This window comes from Aquarana catesbeiana, linkage group LG03 (genome assembly GCF_042186555.1).
Source record: "Aquarana catesbeiana isolate 2022-GZ linkage group LG03, ASM4218655v1, whole genome shotgun sequence".
NCBI lineage: Eukaryota > Metazoa > Chordata > Amphibia > Anura > Ranidae > Aquarana > Aquarana catesbeiana.
This window is the reverse complement of record NC_133326.1, coordinates 429,988,640-430,007,214: the sequence shown is the minus strand read 5'-3', so window position 1 is coordinate 430,007,214 and position 18,575 is coordinate 429,988,640. Positions and strand designations below refer to the sequence as shown.

The window sequence follows — 18,575 nt, the reverse complement described above, 5'->3', positions numbered from 1 at the left end:
AATGCCAATTGTTCTCACATCACTAGGGTTCGATTCCCCCCTCTCACCACCACTGTCATTGCGCTTGATTCTTGCCCTGTCTAGTCCCTCATGGCAGCTACGCTTTGCTTTCCACTTCTGGCACTCACATTAAGTCTCATACGTGCTATAGGGTTACAGTAATAGTCCAACAGGACAAGCCTGTCAACTTTCTACATCACTAATCCCTGTATGGGTCTATGCTTTGCCTATCACTTTGGGCAAGGGGGTCTTCAGGGTCTGGGAACCATAGAAATGGGTCACCAACCTGGGCACTGCCTGAAGCCACATTTAAGGCGGTCCTTATAGCATGGGGTCCAGGTACGGTTCCTAAGGTATTACAGAGGTTGTGATATAGTATAAGGCAGTGGAGAGTATGTAGTACCAAATCTGAAACAATGAAGACACTGCACTCAGCTTCTGGAGAGACTTTACAGACTCAAAATTTGCCAGTAAACTACCGTCAGCATCTTGGTAGAAGTCTTAATATAGCAGAGCTGGAGAGAGGTCCCACCTTCTCAGGAAACCAAGATAAAACTGGGCTCTTGAGCAGAAGCAGGTGTAGGGGCATAGCCATTAGAGTGGTCTCCTTTTCGTTTTTGCATAGTATAAAATCAGCTGTAGGCAACAGGATACACATTTTAGAACTAGAGCGGCGTGCCCCTCAATGAATGCTGGAATAAAGATACCTGGTTTTAGAGGTTACATCCAAGAGACTATAGGAGAGGCTCTGCTGGTCCTGTACTACTGACCCTGCAAAATGGAGGTTGGTAGTAGAGCTATGCGGGCATCAGGTGGGAGACCAATCACTGCTCACTACAAGAAACCCCTAGCAACATCAGGAGAACAGCAAGCATTCCATGGAACCTTTGTTGAAAAAAGTTGAATTAGATTTTTTTCTTTTTGAAAGAACTTAGAACCTAAAAAGCCTTAAATAGCTAAGCCAGCAGTTTATTGGTGTGGCAAACAGTTTACTTTTTTATTCTACATGGAGGTAATAGAGTGAAAAGGACAACAGACAGTATAAAATAATTTTTCTGGTGATCTATGCAAAAGAAAACAAAAAAAAAAAAAAAACAAACACAGAAAGGCAAAGTCCGCCGATTTTTCTTTATGTAGCAAAAACTGTAGACATACATTTTACTCATCATCATAAAGAAAATTATATATAAAAGTACTGCAAAAACACAGTAGAACAATTGACTTAGACTATTTTTTGCTCAGGACATCCATGAAACACTTCTCTCCCAAGCCTATATTCCATATTTTATTCTTTTAATTTATTGTTTATCTTTTTGCTCTTCCTTTTGCTCCCCAGCTCCAGAACCCTCTCTTTCTGATGCCATCTGAAAAACAAAAATAGTCTTATTTTTAAGTTCAGAAATACAAGTACTTTTTTGCACACCAACTCTACCATACATATAAAAAAAAAAAAAAAAAAACTATCCACCACATGGATAAAGAAACAAGATGATTTTTGGAATTGAACAGTGTTATCACATTAAAATACTAAGCTGAGGAATCAAATGCAGACACAAAGATACTTGCCTATGTCTTCAGATGTCTTGGAGTCCATTTACATTTTTTTGTGCTGCGTTAACATGTTGCTTAAGGCCTCCCATTCAAAATGAATGGGCTGCTCAAAAAAGCCATATGGACCCTTTCATGCACTGAGGTGCCAGTAAAAGAATAAATGCACTGAAAAGCATGTTAGCCTGTGTTGTGGTAACGCGCACATTACTATAATGCAGAAGTGTAAATGGGCCCTAAATGAGCATGCTGGGTACCCTGAATCAGTACCATTCTGAAACTGGGCTGGCTCCATTATTTTTATCTATTTACAGATTGGAATATACCAATTATTTCAGTGCAGCGATATCTTATATGTGATCTAACGTGCCCCAGAATCAGGCTCAGAATACGAACCTGTAGAGAGCAGTGGCACCCTGACATATAGCAGGTACCTCTTCATCGTCTGAGCCAAGGTCCGGCGTACCCAACCCCACGCCCAGGTTGTTGAGGAGCTACAATCACATGATGATTCTCATAGGCAGCAGAGTGCCAGTACTAGTGCCGCACTACCTTTTTGTGGACTGGCTAGCACCAGCGGGTTAGTACATCCTGGTCTTTTACATACCAGCACTGCAATATCACTTGGCGACGTGGCGAGTCCCATAAGTACAGTCCAAGCTGGTGCAGTAGCTAGCACAAGTAGCGTCCCGCAGCCAAGACATAGAACAGGCCTGTAGAGAGCCCATAGTGTCCTTCCTAAATGTGCTTTCAAGTCCTGATTGGCAGCCCACAGATGCTGCAGCACCCGTACTTCCCCCATTCACTGCCCAACCCAGAATTCAGGTGGAAACAGCACATTTAATTCCCCTCTATTTTTTTTTTTTTATTGGCGCCAACCCAAATTCATTCCCTGCCAGATCATTCGAATAGAAACTTATCATGGTTTCTGAATTTAACTTTTTTTGGGGCCTAACCCTCAACATGGGCATTACTAAAAAGAGTGATGGTTAAATTGGTCCACAGACCCGATTCATTATATGCCAGTGTCATCTGCCAGACGTAGATATGAGAATACAATGCGATTTATGCACTTCAAAAACAATGAACTCTGCTGTCCTCGGGGTGACCATGAATATGATGGGCTCCACAAAATTCAGTCCCTCGTAAATCACTAACCAGAAATTTGCAGACTTGTATATGCCCCAACAAAATGTCTGCGTAGATGAGTGCCCCATTAATTTTTCAGGCCATTCAAACAGCTTCTCCCTAGCAAGCGTGCCAGATATGGGGTCAAAATGTATAAGCTCTGTCAGAGGGCAACAGGCCATACATGTAAATTTTCAGATTTATGAGGGAAAATATCACGTGGAGCCCCCCGACATTCCAGACTACATGGGGATTAGTGGCATGGTAGTTTGGGACTTGGTGTCTCCCTTGTTCCGTAAAGGGTACCACTTGCATGTGGACAATTGTTATACAGACTACTCTACGGGCTCCTTGTTCGACAATAACGCATTTCTTTGCTCTTTAGCTCCATGTAAGTTATCAGGATTGGATATCCCTCTCGTTTTTTCCATGATTATTATAAATATATATATATATTATATACACATACATACACACACACACATTATATACACACACACACACTTTTTTCTGAGTTAAATTATTGGGATTTATTGGTACTTCTGTCTTTCAGACATGTAGAGGTATTCGCCCATGAAGAGTGGTTTGTACCACGAAACGCGCATTGGGCATATCCAGGATGTAGCCGTCATTCTGCTATAGGCCGGGCGGGAAGTGGTTAAAGTCCCACCCATTATTTTCTCTATATATTGTTATACAAGCGTGGCAATTTTTGGACACCTTTTTGAATCTGGAATTGGCGCATGTGGCACCATGCCACCTAATCGCTGGGGCTTCCCACAATGGCTTGTAAATGCCTGACTTAGAAAGGGGGTGGGAAGCCTGCTTGAGAAATTAATTGCTCACAGTGACGTGGCAGGACAAATGGGATGTTTTGGTCCTGTCTTCCATTCACACAGACATGATAGTCCACATTAGAAACAGCATCTGGTAGTGTTGAGAAGTCCCTCTCTGTCCCATAAGTTTCCCGTAAAGCCAGACGCTGGTACAAGAAAGTGTCTGTTTATTTCAATTGGCTCTGTTCAACAGTCTACGGTGTACAGTCTAGGGCACACATTCACATAGGGTCTAAAAAGATGATAGTTATGAAACTGGCGATCACATTTTGAGAAACCCTAGCCTGAAAAGATTACAGTTCATAAGTTAAGGTTCTCACTGTGTTTTAATGTTAACCGTTGTTTTCTTTGTAGGAATGACATTCAGCTGCAGCACTGGTATGTTTATTCTGACAGCAACAGGGTGTTGCTCTCAGAATATATACAGGTGCATCTCAAAATATTAGATTGTCGTCAAAAAGTTATTTCAGTAATTCAATCCAAAAATTGAAACTCATTTTATATTGATGCGTTACACAGAGTGATAGACTGATGACAAGCATTTCTCTCTTTTAATTTTGAGGATTATGGCTTACAGCTAGTGAAAATGCAAAATTTTGTACCTCAGAAAAGTAGAATATTACTATTCTAGTCTATATTAGAAGACCAATAATAAAAAAAAAAAAAAAAGTTTAATACAGAAACGTTGGCTTACTGAAAGTATGTCCACACAATATTTGGTTGGGAGGTGCTTTTGCATGCATTACTGCATCAATGCGGCGTGGCATTGAGGCGATCAGCCTGTGGCACTGCTGAGGTGTTATGGAAGCCTTCTTTGATGGCTTTCATAGTGGCTTTCAGCTCATCTACATTGTTGATACACCAGACCCATCTTCCTCTTAATACCCCACAGATTATCTATGGAATTTTCGTCAAGTGAGTTTGCTGGGCAATCAAGCACAGCGATACCCTGATAAAACCAGGTATTGGTACTTTTGGCAGTGTGGGCAGGTGCCAAGTAGTCCTGGAAAATGAAATCAGCATCTCCATGAAGCTGGTCAGCAGAGGGAAGCATGAAGTGCTTAGAATTTCCAGGTGCACTGACTTTGGAGTTTTGATAAAACACAGTGGACCAACACCAGCAGATGACATGGCTCCCCAAATCATCACTGACCGGAGAATTTTGCATCTAATTTGGAAATCAGGGTCCCAGAATCTGGAGAAAGAGTGGAGAGGCACAGAATCCAATTTGCACGAGGTCCAGTGTGAAGTTCCCACAGTCAGCGATGAAATGAAAGGAAAATTAAAGCAACCCCTGTCCCCAAAAGTTACAGTCTCATGTCGGTATGTAAACAGCAATTGCACCATGCATGTCAGGTATCACCACAAACGTCAGACTGAGGGCAGTTATTCTAGCACTGGACCTCCTGTGTAAATCTAAAGTGGTAACCTGTAAAGGCTTTTAAAGCACCGCCTATATTAAAAATGTACGTAATGTATAAACAGTCCTAGATGGAAGAGGATTTGGTTTCAAGCGCCACATCCCAAAAATTGATAAGGTAAGTATTTAGTACAAAGGATAAGGGACTTTTAAGGTGCTAGTACACACATTTTAAAATGTAACCTTTTTATTTCATACCTATTAAAGCCATTAATTTAATTGTATTATGATCAGGTTACACAGTCCATGTTTACAATAGATGCATCAATCGACATGTTTCGCCAAAAGTTTTTCGGCTTCTTCAGGAGCATTAATTGGAGCTGTGTGAAAAACTCTACAAAAGAATACATACATTAATCAATCACAAATTTATATTATACACTAATGTCCATATACAAAATAATTTTGAAACAGACATTACACTCATATTTTACATTTTGTCTATCTATTTGCATTGCATATCCAGTAATATGCTCGCTGTTTTTGGATTACATATCTGTTGAATAAAAAAATCGTAATGACGACAGAAGATATTGTCAATATTTACATGAACAACTGGAGCCCATATACTGGTGATCAGGGGAGCTGAATAGATGGCCACAGGAAGGACAAAGTCCTGGCTACATAGAAAACACATTTATGATAAGATGTTATATTTTGGATACTATTTATTTATATTGTTGTTTTTATTATTTTGTTCCAACTTACAAAGGGAGCCACAAGTTTAATTGCATCAATCAGAAGTAACTTGAGGTCCTGCTCATGTTGGTAGTATATGCAAATAAGGTTGCAAGTAAGATTTATATGCAGGTCTGTGATAATAAAATATACCCAATTATAATTGAGGGTTATATTTATATTGTATTTTATAGTTGTTATCTATATTAAGTGAGTTGATATTATTTGCCCAAGCCAGTGGTCAACCAAAAGCAGATTAACTATACAAATGGTCTAGCATTACGAAAATCAATTTACATATCTCTATGATGACAGTATGTTTCTTACTCCTGGACTTATAATATATCAAAACAATTTGGATTAGATGAATCAGATTGATATTTAAGAACTTAAACCATTTTGTCACCTTTTCATAAGCCTACTTCGACATCTAAGGCAACCCACCAGACAAAGACCTCACTAACAAATACACCTAAGCTCATCCTCATTTGAGTCATCATCCACAGACTGACTGCATCAAATATGGATCAACTAAAGCTATGGTGCAATAGTAGTTATTTCGTTTTGAAGAACTTGATGTTTGCCATTGTAGCTCCCTCCTAGCACCAACAAAATGGTCTTTATCCCTCTCCATAGAGTCCAAACGCGCATGCGTGGGACTAGACCAGAGCACGGATATGAGAGAGGCACAGACCACAGCCCACCCTTCTCCCTCACATCCAGAAAAAGACAAACACAGCCCCCACAGCATCAGAAAGAGAGGGTTCTGGCCCAAGGGATACAAGTGGAACAGCGCCACCTAGTGGAAAAAGGATGCACGCTGCATCCACTGCCATTCCAAAAGGCCATCTGGATGTCCCCCCGCAGGCAGAACCATGGATCGAGACACTGCCTCTGCCATGGCTGGACATTCATTGATTGAGGGGGCATGAGTTTAAGGTTGGGACACATAGCTTAGCAGCGTTTAGCATGTGCATGGCAAGAGTTTTAAAGTGAGAGCGTCTAGGTACAGGAGAATGGTGTAGGAGGAATTGGGAAGGAGAGAATTCTAATGTGAGGTTAGAGATCCTGGAGATTATGTTGTTGACTTCGCTCCAGAACTTTTAAATTATAGGGCATGACCACCAGATGCTGTTAAGGAGGGAACCTGCTTCGGATTTGCATCTCCAACATAAGCTGGATATCGATGGTGCAAATGCGTGAAAAATGGTCGGGACTCTGTACCACCTAGCGAGGACCTTATAGCCATTTTCCTGGGTTGACATTTATTGAGCCCTTGAGGATGTTTTCGAATATTTGCTCCCAGTGTTTATCTGTGAAGTTTAAGGATAGTTCTTTCTCCCAAAATATGCAGGTCTTGTTTTTCGAGGTGTGTTTGGCAAAGAGTAGAGAACTGATGGTTGAAACCACATGTCTCTGCGGTGTTTTCTGAGCATAGTGATTCTACGGGAGTAAGTTGATGGGTCCAGAGAGGTTTGTGGTTCGGACCCAAGAGAAGATGTTGTATTTGAAGATATGTCCATAGTGGGAACTTGAGATCTTTCATTTTCTCACAGATGAACAATTAATCATCACTTGGACTTTTTTGTATAATGATTTATGGGTGGTCTTTAGTCATTTTTTTATCTCAGTTGATGTAACATTTTTTGGACTACATGTAGTCGTCACGAGGATTTATTTTTCACATATACTTTATGTATTAATTGATTTCCATATTTTGCCACTGCTTAACGTATGTAATATTTTACACTTATTTAGCGCGATTCTCTTTTCTCTATTATCTCTATGGGCAATGTTTTGCTATTAGGATGGAATCTCCTTTTGATTTTGAGATGGAGTTTGAGGCGTGAAAAGCTTTAGAGTAGTGCGCTTTGCTAAGTGGCAGTTTGTTCTGAAATGAGTTTCCTGCAAACAGAGGCCTGCTTTATGGCTTTTAATTGCATCAAGCAAGTACCTGTGAGCGATTTTCAGGGACGATTAGGCCTTTGGCATTTAGGGAAAGGAGTTTCAGCATGAGGGGGTCCACTAAAGTTTTGGGAGGCATTTTTGGTGTGGATTGGGGTGACACTGTCTAGTATATAGATGAGAGGTCATGGGTAGAGCTTAGGGGGAGGGAAAAAAAAAAAAAAAGCGCAGGGAGAGAAAAGTGGGGAGAAGGTGGATTGTGTGGCAGGGGTAGAACCAGAGGTGAGGGTAGACCAGCTACCTTACCTAAAGAGACAGGCGAAGATCGATTGTCATCAGAGGAGATTCAAGGATTCTGCTGGTTAGGGGGGTAGGAGGACCGGTTGAGACTAACAAGTTCCCGCTGTGGAGTACTGAGGATGTTGTGTCAAAGAAGAAAAGAAAGTCACAATGAGGTGGATGGGGTAACAAGATGGTTTGTGTTCAGTATAGGTGGGACAAGAAAGCAATAGTTCCAGTATAACCAGTACATATATCTACATTAAAGAAAACTCTAGAAAAAACGTTTAACAAGTATGTGATCATCATGTCAGAGTACCATTCTGAGCCAGTGAGGAGTGTGAATAGATGGAAACCCTGTGTGCAGAACCGCAAGTTACGAGGTACAGCCATAGTAGGTAATTAGTGACACCATAATGGAATGTGGGGGAACAAAGGAGGAGTGGAGGCTGGGTGGGTAAGTGCGGGCATGGTCGTGATTGTATGGGATAATGTAGAATTATATACCATAAGAGTATTGAACAAGTGCGAGGGTACCATCTGATAGTAAGGTATAATGCTGAATATGATAGGATAAACAGAATACGAGGGATACATATCAGGGTATGTGGCTCTGGAAGAATTGTGGAGATTTGTAGCCCCGGGCATTGATTGTTGAGATGGTCATGATAGGGAGGGGAAATCCCACCCCCTATCGGGTCATTATGCAGGTGTATATGGATGTATATGGATGTAGCTCCTGAGTCAGAAGTATGACGCAACTTTTTTGGTTATTTTGCTTATTCGGGAGTTAATCCGAATGCCGTCCCTCATATCCTGTTAGGGCAAACAACCAAAGATAGGTAATTAAAATAGGTAAATGCATGGGTTAGTATATTTGTTCAGCCCTATTGGCATCAATACAAGTAAAGCTATGATCCGTTAAATCACCCTTGATCTGGAATTGTTCCTATCAGCAGCGTCAATAACAGCCACGGCAATAGAGCACCTCATTGCTATATACTGTAAAGTATGCCCTCTTGTAAGAGCTAAGCTGGGGAGACAGAGGGAGATGTAGGTATGAGGGTCTAAGGAGAATCGGATGGCTGGTCCAGAAGAGCAACAATGAAGCACGAATAGGCGTTGTTCTTCATATGGAAAGGTGAAATGGGGTTGTAGAATTTAAGGGTAGTAATTCATGAGGTTTAGGGTAGGCAGTTTGTGTGGCCTTTAGGGGTTTCGGATGGTGAGTGGCAGTATGTGGGTAGGGTGAACACCGGTCCAAGCCAAACCAGGTGTTTGTGTAGGTCGGGAGGGATTCTAGGCCCGTGTTCATAGAGACCTGACTGGAGCCGAGTTGGTGCTAGGAAATTATTTTATGTCATCTACCATGAGGACAGGATAGATATCCATGTAGGCTCAGTCAGGTGGTTGATGGTATGGGTGGGGATGAGGATACATTTGCGGCAAGAGGACAATCTTGAGGACTGGTGGTAGGGCTTCCTTTGCCCCATCAGGGCAGTCATTGCCCTTGAACAGCTGCCTGTGTTCTTTGGGCATACCATTGTTGCAAGCTGGGGGTTTAGGAAAATGGAGTTCATTCCTATAGGAGGAAACTGTGTCAAGGCTGGAGGACATGAGGTACAGGTCGTGCATAACAAGTACCTTTCAGAGAACCAGTCAGAGGTGACAGATGTTACGCTTTCTTATAAGACAGTCATATGTTATATGTTGTCAGAGAGGTCACTGTAGGTAATGCGGAGTGGTGGTGCGGGGAAAGGAAGTTTTAGGGCTCTGATTGGAATCCCTTCCAGAGTTTGGCAGAAGTGTGCACCCTCCTGACAAAGCAGGCTAGTCAGAAAATGGCTTAGCAACGGTATCAATAACATATAACATGCAATAAACTCACGGGATCTTGGTATGAACAGAAAGAAAAGGACCTCTGTGGGGTGGAGGTCTGGAGGGCAGCTCAAGCATTCTGACAGGGTCTCCTGTGAGCTGGTAATGCCAAGGGGCTCCCTACTGATGATTGGCGGTGAGCCTGGAGTGGAGGGGTTGCTGGACGAGATCTTTGTTGTCTGGGCCCCTGTACATTCTATTCCATTGGGTCTTCTAGGTGGTCTGGATTCCGTGGTGCCGAGATGCGGTGGTCACTGTACCAGTTAGGCAAGGGTGGTAGTGGGATGTCCATGGTAGCACAGAACTGAGGCAGGTCTCCCGGGACCTGGAGTATAGCAGAGCGACCCATTGCTGAGGCTGAGAGACAGAAGGGAAATTGCCATCTGTAGGAGACTGTTGCGTGCTTGGAAAAGGTCCACGAGAGGGTGAAGATCTTTCAGATGCTGTAGTGTGATAAATCTTTAAAGAGCTCAATTTCGGCTCCCTGGTGAAGAACCTGACGTCTCTCTGGTACGCTTGAGGTCTTCCTTCAGGCGGAAGCTCACCAGGCACCAGAGGATGTCCTGTGGAGGGTCAGAGTCTCTTCCCCTGGGGTGCAGGGCCCTGTGCATGCGTTCCATATCAATAGGGGAATCATAGGGTGGTCTGCCTAGAAGGTTGCTGAATATAGACAGGAAGCATTGGTAAAGATTACCAGGTTCAACAGCCTCAGTGAGCTGAGCTTTCTCACTCTTATGTTGTGCCTGCGTCCCCTATTGTCTAGGTCTTCCAGGTGCCTGTTCATTTCTCTCAGTTGGAAGGTGTGTGTGTCAGTGACCTGCAGGACTTGTGTAATGGCGGTCTCATGCCTACTTGTAGCAGCTTCCCCTTCCTTCCAGCCGGGTAGCCACAGGCTGTATGTTAGAGAGGTGGTCGGATATGGCTGCAGACAGGGTGTTTTTAATGTCCTGTGCGATGGTTTGCATGTCCCCTAAGCACAAAGGTTGTGTCTGGCTGGATGCCTGTGTGTGTGCAGGAAGGTTGTAGCTGTCACGATCGGGGCGGCTGAAACTAGCTGAGTGCATGGTGCTGGCAGAGGCCTGTGAGGAGAGCTGTGTGTTCCGCTGCTGGGGTTGCTGGGATGTTGCAGCTCAGTTGAGTCTCGCTGTCCCGGGGTGAGTAGGACCTGGTTGCCGAGTTGCTCCCGTCTCCTTTGCCCATCGTGGCTGGCTTCATCCCTGCGTATTAAAAGCGCAGGGCCCTCGGTAAGCAGGAGCTGAGGAGTCAGGCAGCCATTCTCCTCCAGCGCCAAGCCACGCCCCCCTAGATGTACAAATTTTCATCAATCCGGATAATACCCTAGGAACCTCCCTTTATCGAAAGCCGATGGCCAGAAACTGTATTCTCCATGCCTCAAGTGCGCATCCCAGTGTCAGTCACTTATCTTGAGTATTGCATATTCTCAGTATCTACGTATAAAGAGACATTGACTTTGAACAGAAAGCAAAAGAACTGCAGACACGGCTACACCATCGTGGCTATGGTTCAACATGGTTGAACAAGGCATATTGTTTGAAAAAGGCATATAATCGAGCAAAAATCAAAGAAGCCAACACATTTTTGGGGAGCATAACAAATCAAAAAAGCAACCGGTTAAGACCCATAGCAAAATACACACAACATAGCCAACTCAGCCACATAATGAACAAGTATTGGCCCTTATGGTTAGCTGATCAGAAAATTCAGAAACAAAAATTCAGTTTAAAACCAGAAATTACGTCCATATGGTCAAAATCCATACTGGATCATCTTGTGAATAGTAATTACACCTCACCTAGGGCTATGCATACTGTGACAACAAGCACTTATGCATGTGGAACATGCAATTTTTGTTTATATAGCCAACAAGGCCACCAATTGAAACTTTCCAATGGTCAACTCAATAAGATTCCATACAGAGTAACTTGTCAAACTCTGGGCATAGTTTATCTGATGAATTGCCAATGCAGAAGTTCTTATATAAGTAAGACTAAAATGCCCTTTCTTTCATAGGATAAGGGATCATGTATCAATCATTTCCAAACAAGATGGAGACCCCTATAAGCCGTCATGTAGGACTTTAGCATAATTTTAATCTTGATATGATAAAATTTGCGGCTTTAGAACACATTCCTATATTTGAAAGAGGAGGTAGTGTAGAGAATCCAAATGGATTTACGTTTTAGGGGCTACATGACCCCCTGGTCTTAAAGTGGAGTTTCACCCAAAAATGGAACTTCCGCTTCTCCGGTTCCTCCCCCCCTCCGGTGTCACATTTGGCACCTTTCAGGATGGAGGGGGTGGCAGATACCTGTCTAATACAGGTATTTTGCTCCCACTTCCAGGCATAGATACCCAAGTCACCAGCGGGTATCTACGCCACTCCCCCCCTGTATTCTGGGAGACACACGGGCCCCAGAAAACAGCAGGGACCAGTGGGATATTGCAGCGCGAGTCGCGCATGCACTGTAGGGAACCAGGAAGCAAAGCCACAAGGCTTCACTTCCTGATGCCCTTACCGAGGATGGCAGCACCCGACAGCCGAGGGATAGATCGACTTCGGGTGCCGACATCGCGGGCGCCCTGGACAGGTAAGTGTCCATATTTTAAAAGTCAGCAGCTGCAGTATTTGTAGCTGCTGACTAAAAAAAAAAAACAAAAACAAAAACAAAAAAAAAACACAACAACGGAACTCCGCTTTAATGACTATTTGAGCTATAAACCCTCCCTATAATCCTAGCCTTTGGCTAATTTTGTCAGTGAATTACATTGTTGAACATATTGTTTTATGTTGTGATGTATTGTACTTCTTTAATATTGCTGGCCGTTAAGGGTAACAATGATTTATTTTCCCCACCAACTTCCCGAATTGAACACAGACCTAGAAACATTTAATCCCCAAACAAGACTTCTGACTAGACGCTGGGCCTCCCTCCCCTAACCAAGGGACGAGTCTAGGAGGACTTCACGTCAAGCATGAACAATGCCACTACTTATAACTTTATGCCAAAATTCTAGTTCATGAATCTTTAACATACCCCCACTTCTATCACATCAGCATGTTCCCTACACTCCTCATACAATCTAGACTACCCTAAACCACCTCATGGCTTTTCATATTACTATTTTTCAACATCAGCCTGTACCAAGTGGAACACAATCTATAACATAGGAGGTACAGATGTACTTTCGATCCGACTTCTACTCAATCATTTAGCCAGTCTGCATTATCCTAATTCCAAAATCGCTACCTTACAGAACTGAGACTCCAGCTATACATACAATACTCCATACACTGAATATAACGGGTTGATCCTTTTCCTAAAAATGTTTGTTGATGGTTTCATCTAGCAGAACAGACCAATGATTGTTTAAAATGCTATTATATTGAAGAATGTACTTTGTGTATGTCATTAATATGTACTATGCTTTATCTTCAATAAAACATTGTAAAGTTAAAAAAAAAAAAAAAAAAAAAAGTATTGCTTTTGTGCCGTTTTGACCTTTTTTTGCCATTTAGATACATCTAAATGCATTTGGAGCTGATGATCATTGGGGAGTAGTGTAGGCAGAAGGCCATAAACGCCCAGGGCATGGTAGGCAGCTAATTTAGCTGCCACCGTCCAGACTATGTCCAGCCATGGCAGAGGCGATGTCTTGATCCAGATGGCCTTTTGGAATGACGGTGGATGCGACATGAATCTTTTTCCACTAGGTGGCACTGTTCTACTTGTATCCTAGGGCCATATCAACATCTCAGCATTGGATGACTGTGTCTTACTGGATGTGAGGGAGAGGCATGAGCTGTGTGCCGTGCCTCTCATACTCGCACTCTGGTCTAGTCCAGCGCATTCGCATTTGGACTATATTGCGTCCAGGCGCCACCCGTGATGTCATGCGCCGGGAGACATGGGAGGGATAAAAGGCCGGCCGTCAGCTATTTTGTTGGAGCCACGAGGAAGCTACAATGGCAAAACATTTAACAAAACGAGATATTGAAAATAAAAAGGGGTAAATGCCGCTCCCTACAGGTGGTTATATTGGATGTAAACAGGTAAATTATGGGTGGGGAAAGAGAAATGGGGAGCCAACGTGCTAACCCAACAATGAGTATACCCCACCTAAATACAAAATATATAATCCCACCTCCAAAAAAAGTAACCAATGTTGCAAATACCTATATATAATAATCTAATGAAGGTGTAGTGTAAAGTTATAGAGTCCCAGCTACCGTTAAACTCCGTTAGTGTTAAAGTATAAAATTAGTGATTTAAAAACGTAAAGTGTGCCAAAAAAGTGACTAATAGGCTTTCAAAAAGGTTCAACCTCTCAAAGTGATGTGTACACGTGATCAGTGTCAGATAATCAGTGATAAAGTGCAGTATGCGTAATAGCTGTAAGGTGATGCTGCTAGTGGTTAGCTAGTAGTAATACCTCCACATACTGGAAATAGACCACTAAAGCTACAAACAATAAATGATAATACCCACAGATATAAATAAATATGGCTACATATGGTGATTTATTTATATCTGTGGGTATTATTTATAGCTTTAGTGGTCTATTTCCAGTATGTGGAGGTATTACTACTAGCTAACCACTAGGAGCATCACCTTACAGCTATTACGCATACTGCACTTTATCTAACACTGATTATCTGACACTGATCACGTGTACACATCACTTTGTGAGGTTGAACATTTTTGAAAGCCATTTTTTGGCACACTTTACGTTTTTAAATCACTAATTTTATACTTTAACACTAACGGAGTTTAACGGTAGCTGGGACTCTATAAATTTACATTACACCTTCATTAGATTATTATATATAGGTATTTGCAACATTGGTTACTTTTTTGGAGGTGGGATTATATATTTTGTATTTAGGTGGGGTATACTCATTGTTGGGTTAGCACGTTGGCTCCCCATTTCTCTTTCCCCCCATAATTTACCTGTTTACGTCCGATATAACCACCTGTAGAGCGCCATTTACCCCTTTTTATTTTCTGTATTCTGTCTGCAGAACCTCCATTTAGGGAGGCAGCAGACCTACTCACTGCCCTAAGCGCAGTCATCACACATTTTAATTTAACAAAACAAAGTTCTTCAAAACTAAACTACTATTGCACCATAGATTTAGTTGAACCATATTTGATGCAGTAACAGTCTGTGGATGATGGACACTCTCAAATGAAGGTGAGGTTAGGTGCATTTGTTACAGTGAGGTCTTTGTCTGGTGGGTTGCCTTAGATGTCTAAGCAGGCTTATGGAAAGATGACAAAACAGTTTAAGTTATTAAATATCAATCTGACTCATCTAATTAAATTGTTGATATAAGTCCAGGAGTAAGAAACTGCCATCATAGGGATATGTAAATTGATTTTGGTAATGCTTGACCAGGAATAGGCAACCTTAAAGGAGGTGAAGATCTACCTGAACAATATGGGAGACGTCAAAGATCACTGGGCACAGTGTCGCCTACTCACACCTGATTTAACCTTGTAATTACTGTACTATCGGGTTGCAATTGCGTGCATTGCACGGCAATCATGGGTTTAAATCAGGAGGCAATATATCACCTCCTCACCACCTGTCAGACACACTCTGATCGCTTTTCAGAGGAGCAGCAGTGCCTGCTGCACTTGTGAATGAGCTCTTAGTTGCATTTGGCAGTGGCGCCCTTAGGGCTCGTTCACACATAAAGCTGGGGGGATGCTAAAACTCTGGTTGACTTGCAGCTTTACCACCCCCAATGCCTACCCCCTTTAGTTTCTGAGGCAGCAGCTAAAGGTGTACACATGCCACAGCAGGAATTAAGCCCCCATGTTGCTTTTTATGGGTGCTACTACCTGTTAATCGTGACCCATTCAAGTAAATGCGGCCACTCTGCAAGCGTCCTGCAACTGCATGCTTCTGCGGGGTCCAAGCAGGTGGTAAGAAAGCAACACAATGCTGCTATTATGCCCAGGGTATTGCTTCACACTGACCTGAAGATCTTTCTCGCTGCTGGCACCACTCTGGAGACCGCTAGCCAGGATAAGAGATGGAATGCAGTTTGTATCACTCCGCATGGGACAGGAGCCAGCACCATAGAGGAGGGATCAGCTTATGCGGCTCTTGCTCCCCACTACAGCTCCAACAAGTATTGCCTCTGCATTGCACTCTGTTTGATGCTCTGGGATGGTGGGTCAGCAAGCCCAGAATGTGATCTACCAGTCACCTGTCTGCAATCTACAGGTTGCTGACCCCCGTGCTAGACCATTTGTATAATTATTCTGCTTTTCGTTGACCGCTGGCTTGGGCAAATAATGGTGACTCACTTTATATATATAATGACAACTATAAAATACAACGTATAACCCTCAATTATAATTAGGTATATTTTATTATCACAGACCTGCATATAAATCTACCTTATTTGGATATACTACCAACATAAGCAAGACCTCAAGTTACTTCTGAGTGATACAATTAAACTAGTGGCCCCTTTTTAAAGGGGTTGTAAACCTTCATGTTTTTTCACCTTAATGCATCCTATGTATTAAGGTGAATAAACAACTGTCAGTGACCGGCCCCCCAGCCCCCCCGTTTTACTTACCTGAGCCCCCGAACTTGACCCAGCGGGGACGCGCTGTCTCTGCCCGGGGTTCTTGGTTCAATTGGATAGATGGATAGCGCAGCCATTGGCTCCCGCTGCTGTCAATCAAATCGAATAATGGGAGCGCCGGGGGGCGGGGCCGAAGTGCTGCATTCGGCCTCTATGCACGCTGAATGCTGGACTCGGGAGCGCGCCCGCAAGGTAACCCCCTCGGAGAAGCGCTTCTCCAGGGGGGTTACCAGATGTGGGGAGGAGCCGCGAGAGCCACCGGGGCTCCTCCCTACATCTGATAAACCCCTCTGTGCAAAACGAGCTGCACAGTGGAGGTAAGTATGATATGTCTGTTACTTAAAAAAAAAAAAAAATAATAATAATTTACCCTTACAATCACTTTAAGTAAAAACAAAATTATAAAAACATAGTAACCAAAATATAACATCTAATCATAAATATGCATTTTCTATGTAGCCAGGACTTTGTCCTTCCTCTGGCCATCTATTCAGCTCCCCTGATTACCAGTATATGGGCTCCAGTTGTCGATGTAAATATTGACAATATCTTCTGTCATTCCTATATTTTGATTCAACAGGTATGTTGAATCAAACAAAAACAGCCAGCATAATACTGGATATGCAATGCAGCAAATACAGAGAGACAAAATGTAATATATATGTAGTGTAATGTCTGTTTCAAAATAATTTTGTATATGAACATTCATGTTTAATATAAATTTGTGACTGTTTAACCACTTTAGCCCCGGAAGGCTTTACCCCCTTCCTGACCAGAGCATTTTTTTAAAATTCGGCACTGCGTCACTTTAGCTGACAATTGCGATGTTGTACCCAAAAATTGACATCCTTTTTTTCACACAAGTAGAGCTTTCTATTGGTGGCATTTGATCACCTCTGCGGTTTTTTTTTTGCGCTATAAATAAGAGCGACAATTTTGAAAAAACAAACAATATTTTTTACTTTTTGTTATAATAAATATCCCCCAAAAATATATAAAAAAAACAATTTTTTTCCTCAGTTTAGGCCAATGTGTAGTGTTCTAGATATTTTTGGAAAAAAAAAAAAAAAAAAAATCGCAATAAGCGTATATTGATTGGTTTGTGCAAACGTTATAGCGTCTACAGATATATGGCATTTTTATTATTAATTTTTTTTTTTTTTTTTTTTTAACTAGTAATGGCGGCGATCTGCAATTTTTATCGGGACTGCGACATTATGGTGGACACATCGGACACTATTTTGGGCCATTATCATTTTTACAGCCATCAGTGCTATAAATAGCCACTGATTACTGTATAAATGACACTGGAAGGGAAGAGGTTAAACACTACACTGGAAGGGAAGAGGTTAAACACTAGGGGGCGATTAAGGGGTTAAGTGTGGCCTAGGGAGTGATTCTGACTGTGGGGGGGATAGGCTACCACTGACATGACAGCGATCACTGCTCCCGATGACAGGGAGCAGCAGATCCCTTTCAGGTCACTAGACAGAACAGGGAAAATGCCTTGTTTACATAGGCATCTCCCCATTCTGCCTCTACGTCTCACGATCGCGGGCCGACAGCAGAGTTTGCGGGACCCGCGGGCACACTCCCGCGGTGTGCGCGCAAGGCGGCAAATTCAAAGGGATGTACAGGTACGCCTATTTGCCTGTACGAGCCATTCTGCCGACGTATGTGTGTGCGGCGGTCGGCAAGCGGTTAATGTATGTATTCTTTTGTAGACAGTTTTTCACACAATTCTAATTGATGCCTAATACTCTGAAAAACATTTGGCAAAACATGTCGAGATTGATGCATCTATTGTAAACATGGAATATGTAAACTATGTGTTTGTTGATCATAAATACAAGGGGACTCATGGTTTTAATGAATAATTTTAATTGATATGAAATAAAAAATGGTTCCATTTTAACAATATTTGTGCAGTTATCAGCACCTTACAAGTCCCTTATCTTTCGTACTACATACTTACCTTATTAAAAATGTACATAGTTTGTCGCCATTGCATGGACTTGTGCAATTTTAAAGCATGACATGTTTGGCATCTAATTACTATTGCTATGGAGCCGTGACGGAGGCTTTACGCACTTCCCCCAATATTAAGGGATTGCGGATTGATTGGTTGGAGGAGAGGGTAACTTTGTATGCAGATCTTTTATTTTTGAACGATGCCGGACCCTTGCTCCAAGAGGCCTTAGAGACACTAGATTATTTTTCAACGGTTACAGGGCAAGGTAAATTCGACTAAGTCCTTGTTGCTTCCAATAGATATGGA

General features: G+C 42.4%; 1 protein-coding gene across 1 annotated transcript in view; it reads right to left on the bottom strand.

Annotated features, from left to right (window-relative positions):
- Positions 1 to 948: 948 nt before the first annotated feature.
- Positions 949 to 18,575, bottom strand: part of HSPA9 (heat shock protein family A (Hsp70) member 9) — a gene marked incomplete in the record, with an annotated part of 514,139 nt that continues 496,512 nt past the window's right edge. The window contains 1 exon segment of the mRNA XM_073620776.1: positions 949 to 1,364. Coding sequence (XP_073476877.1) covers positions 1,299 to 1,364 — 66 coding nt within the window.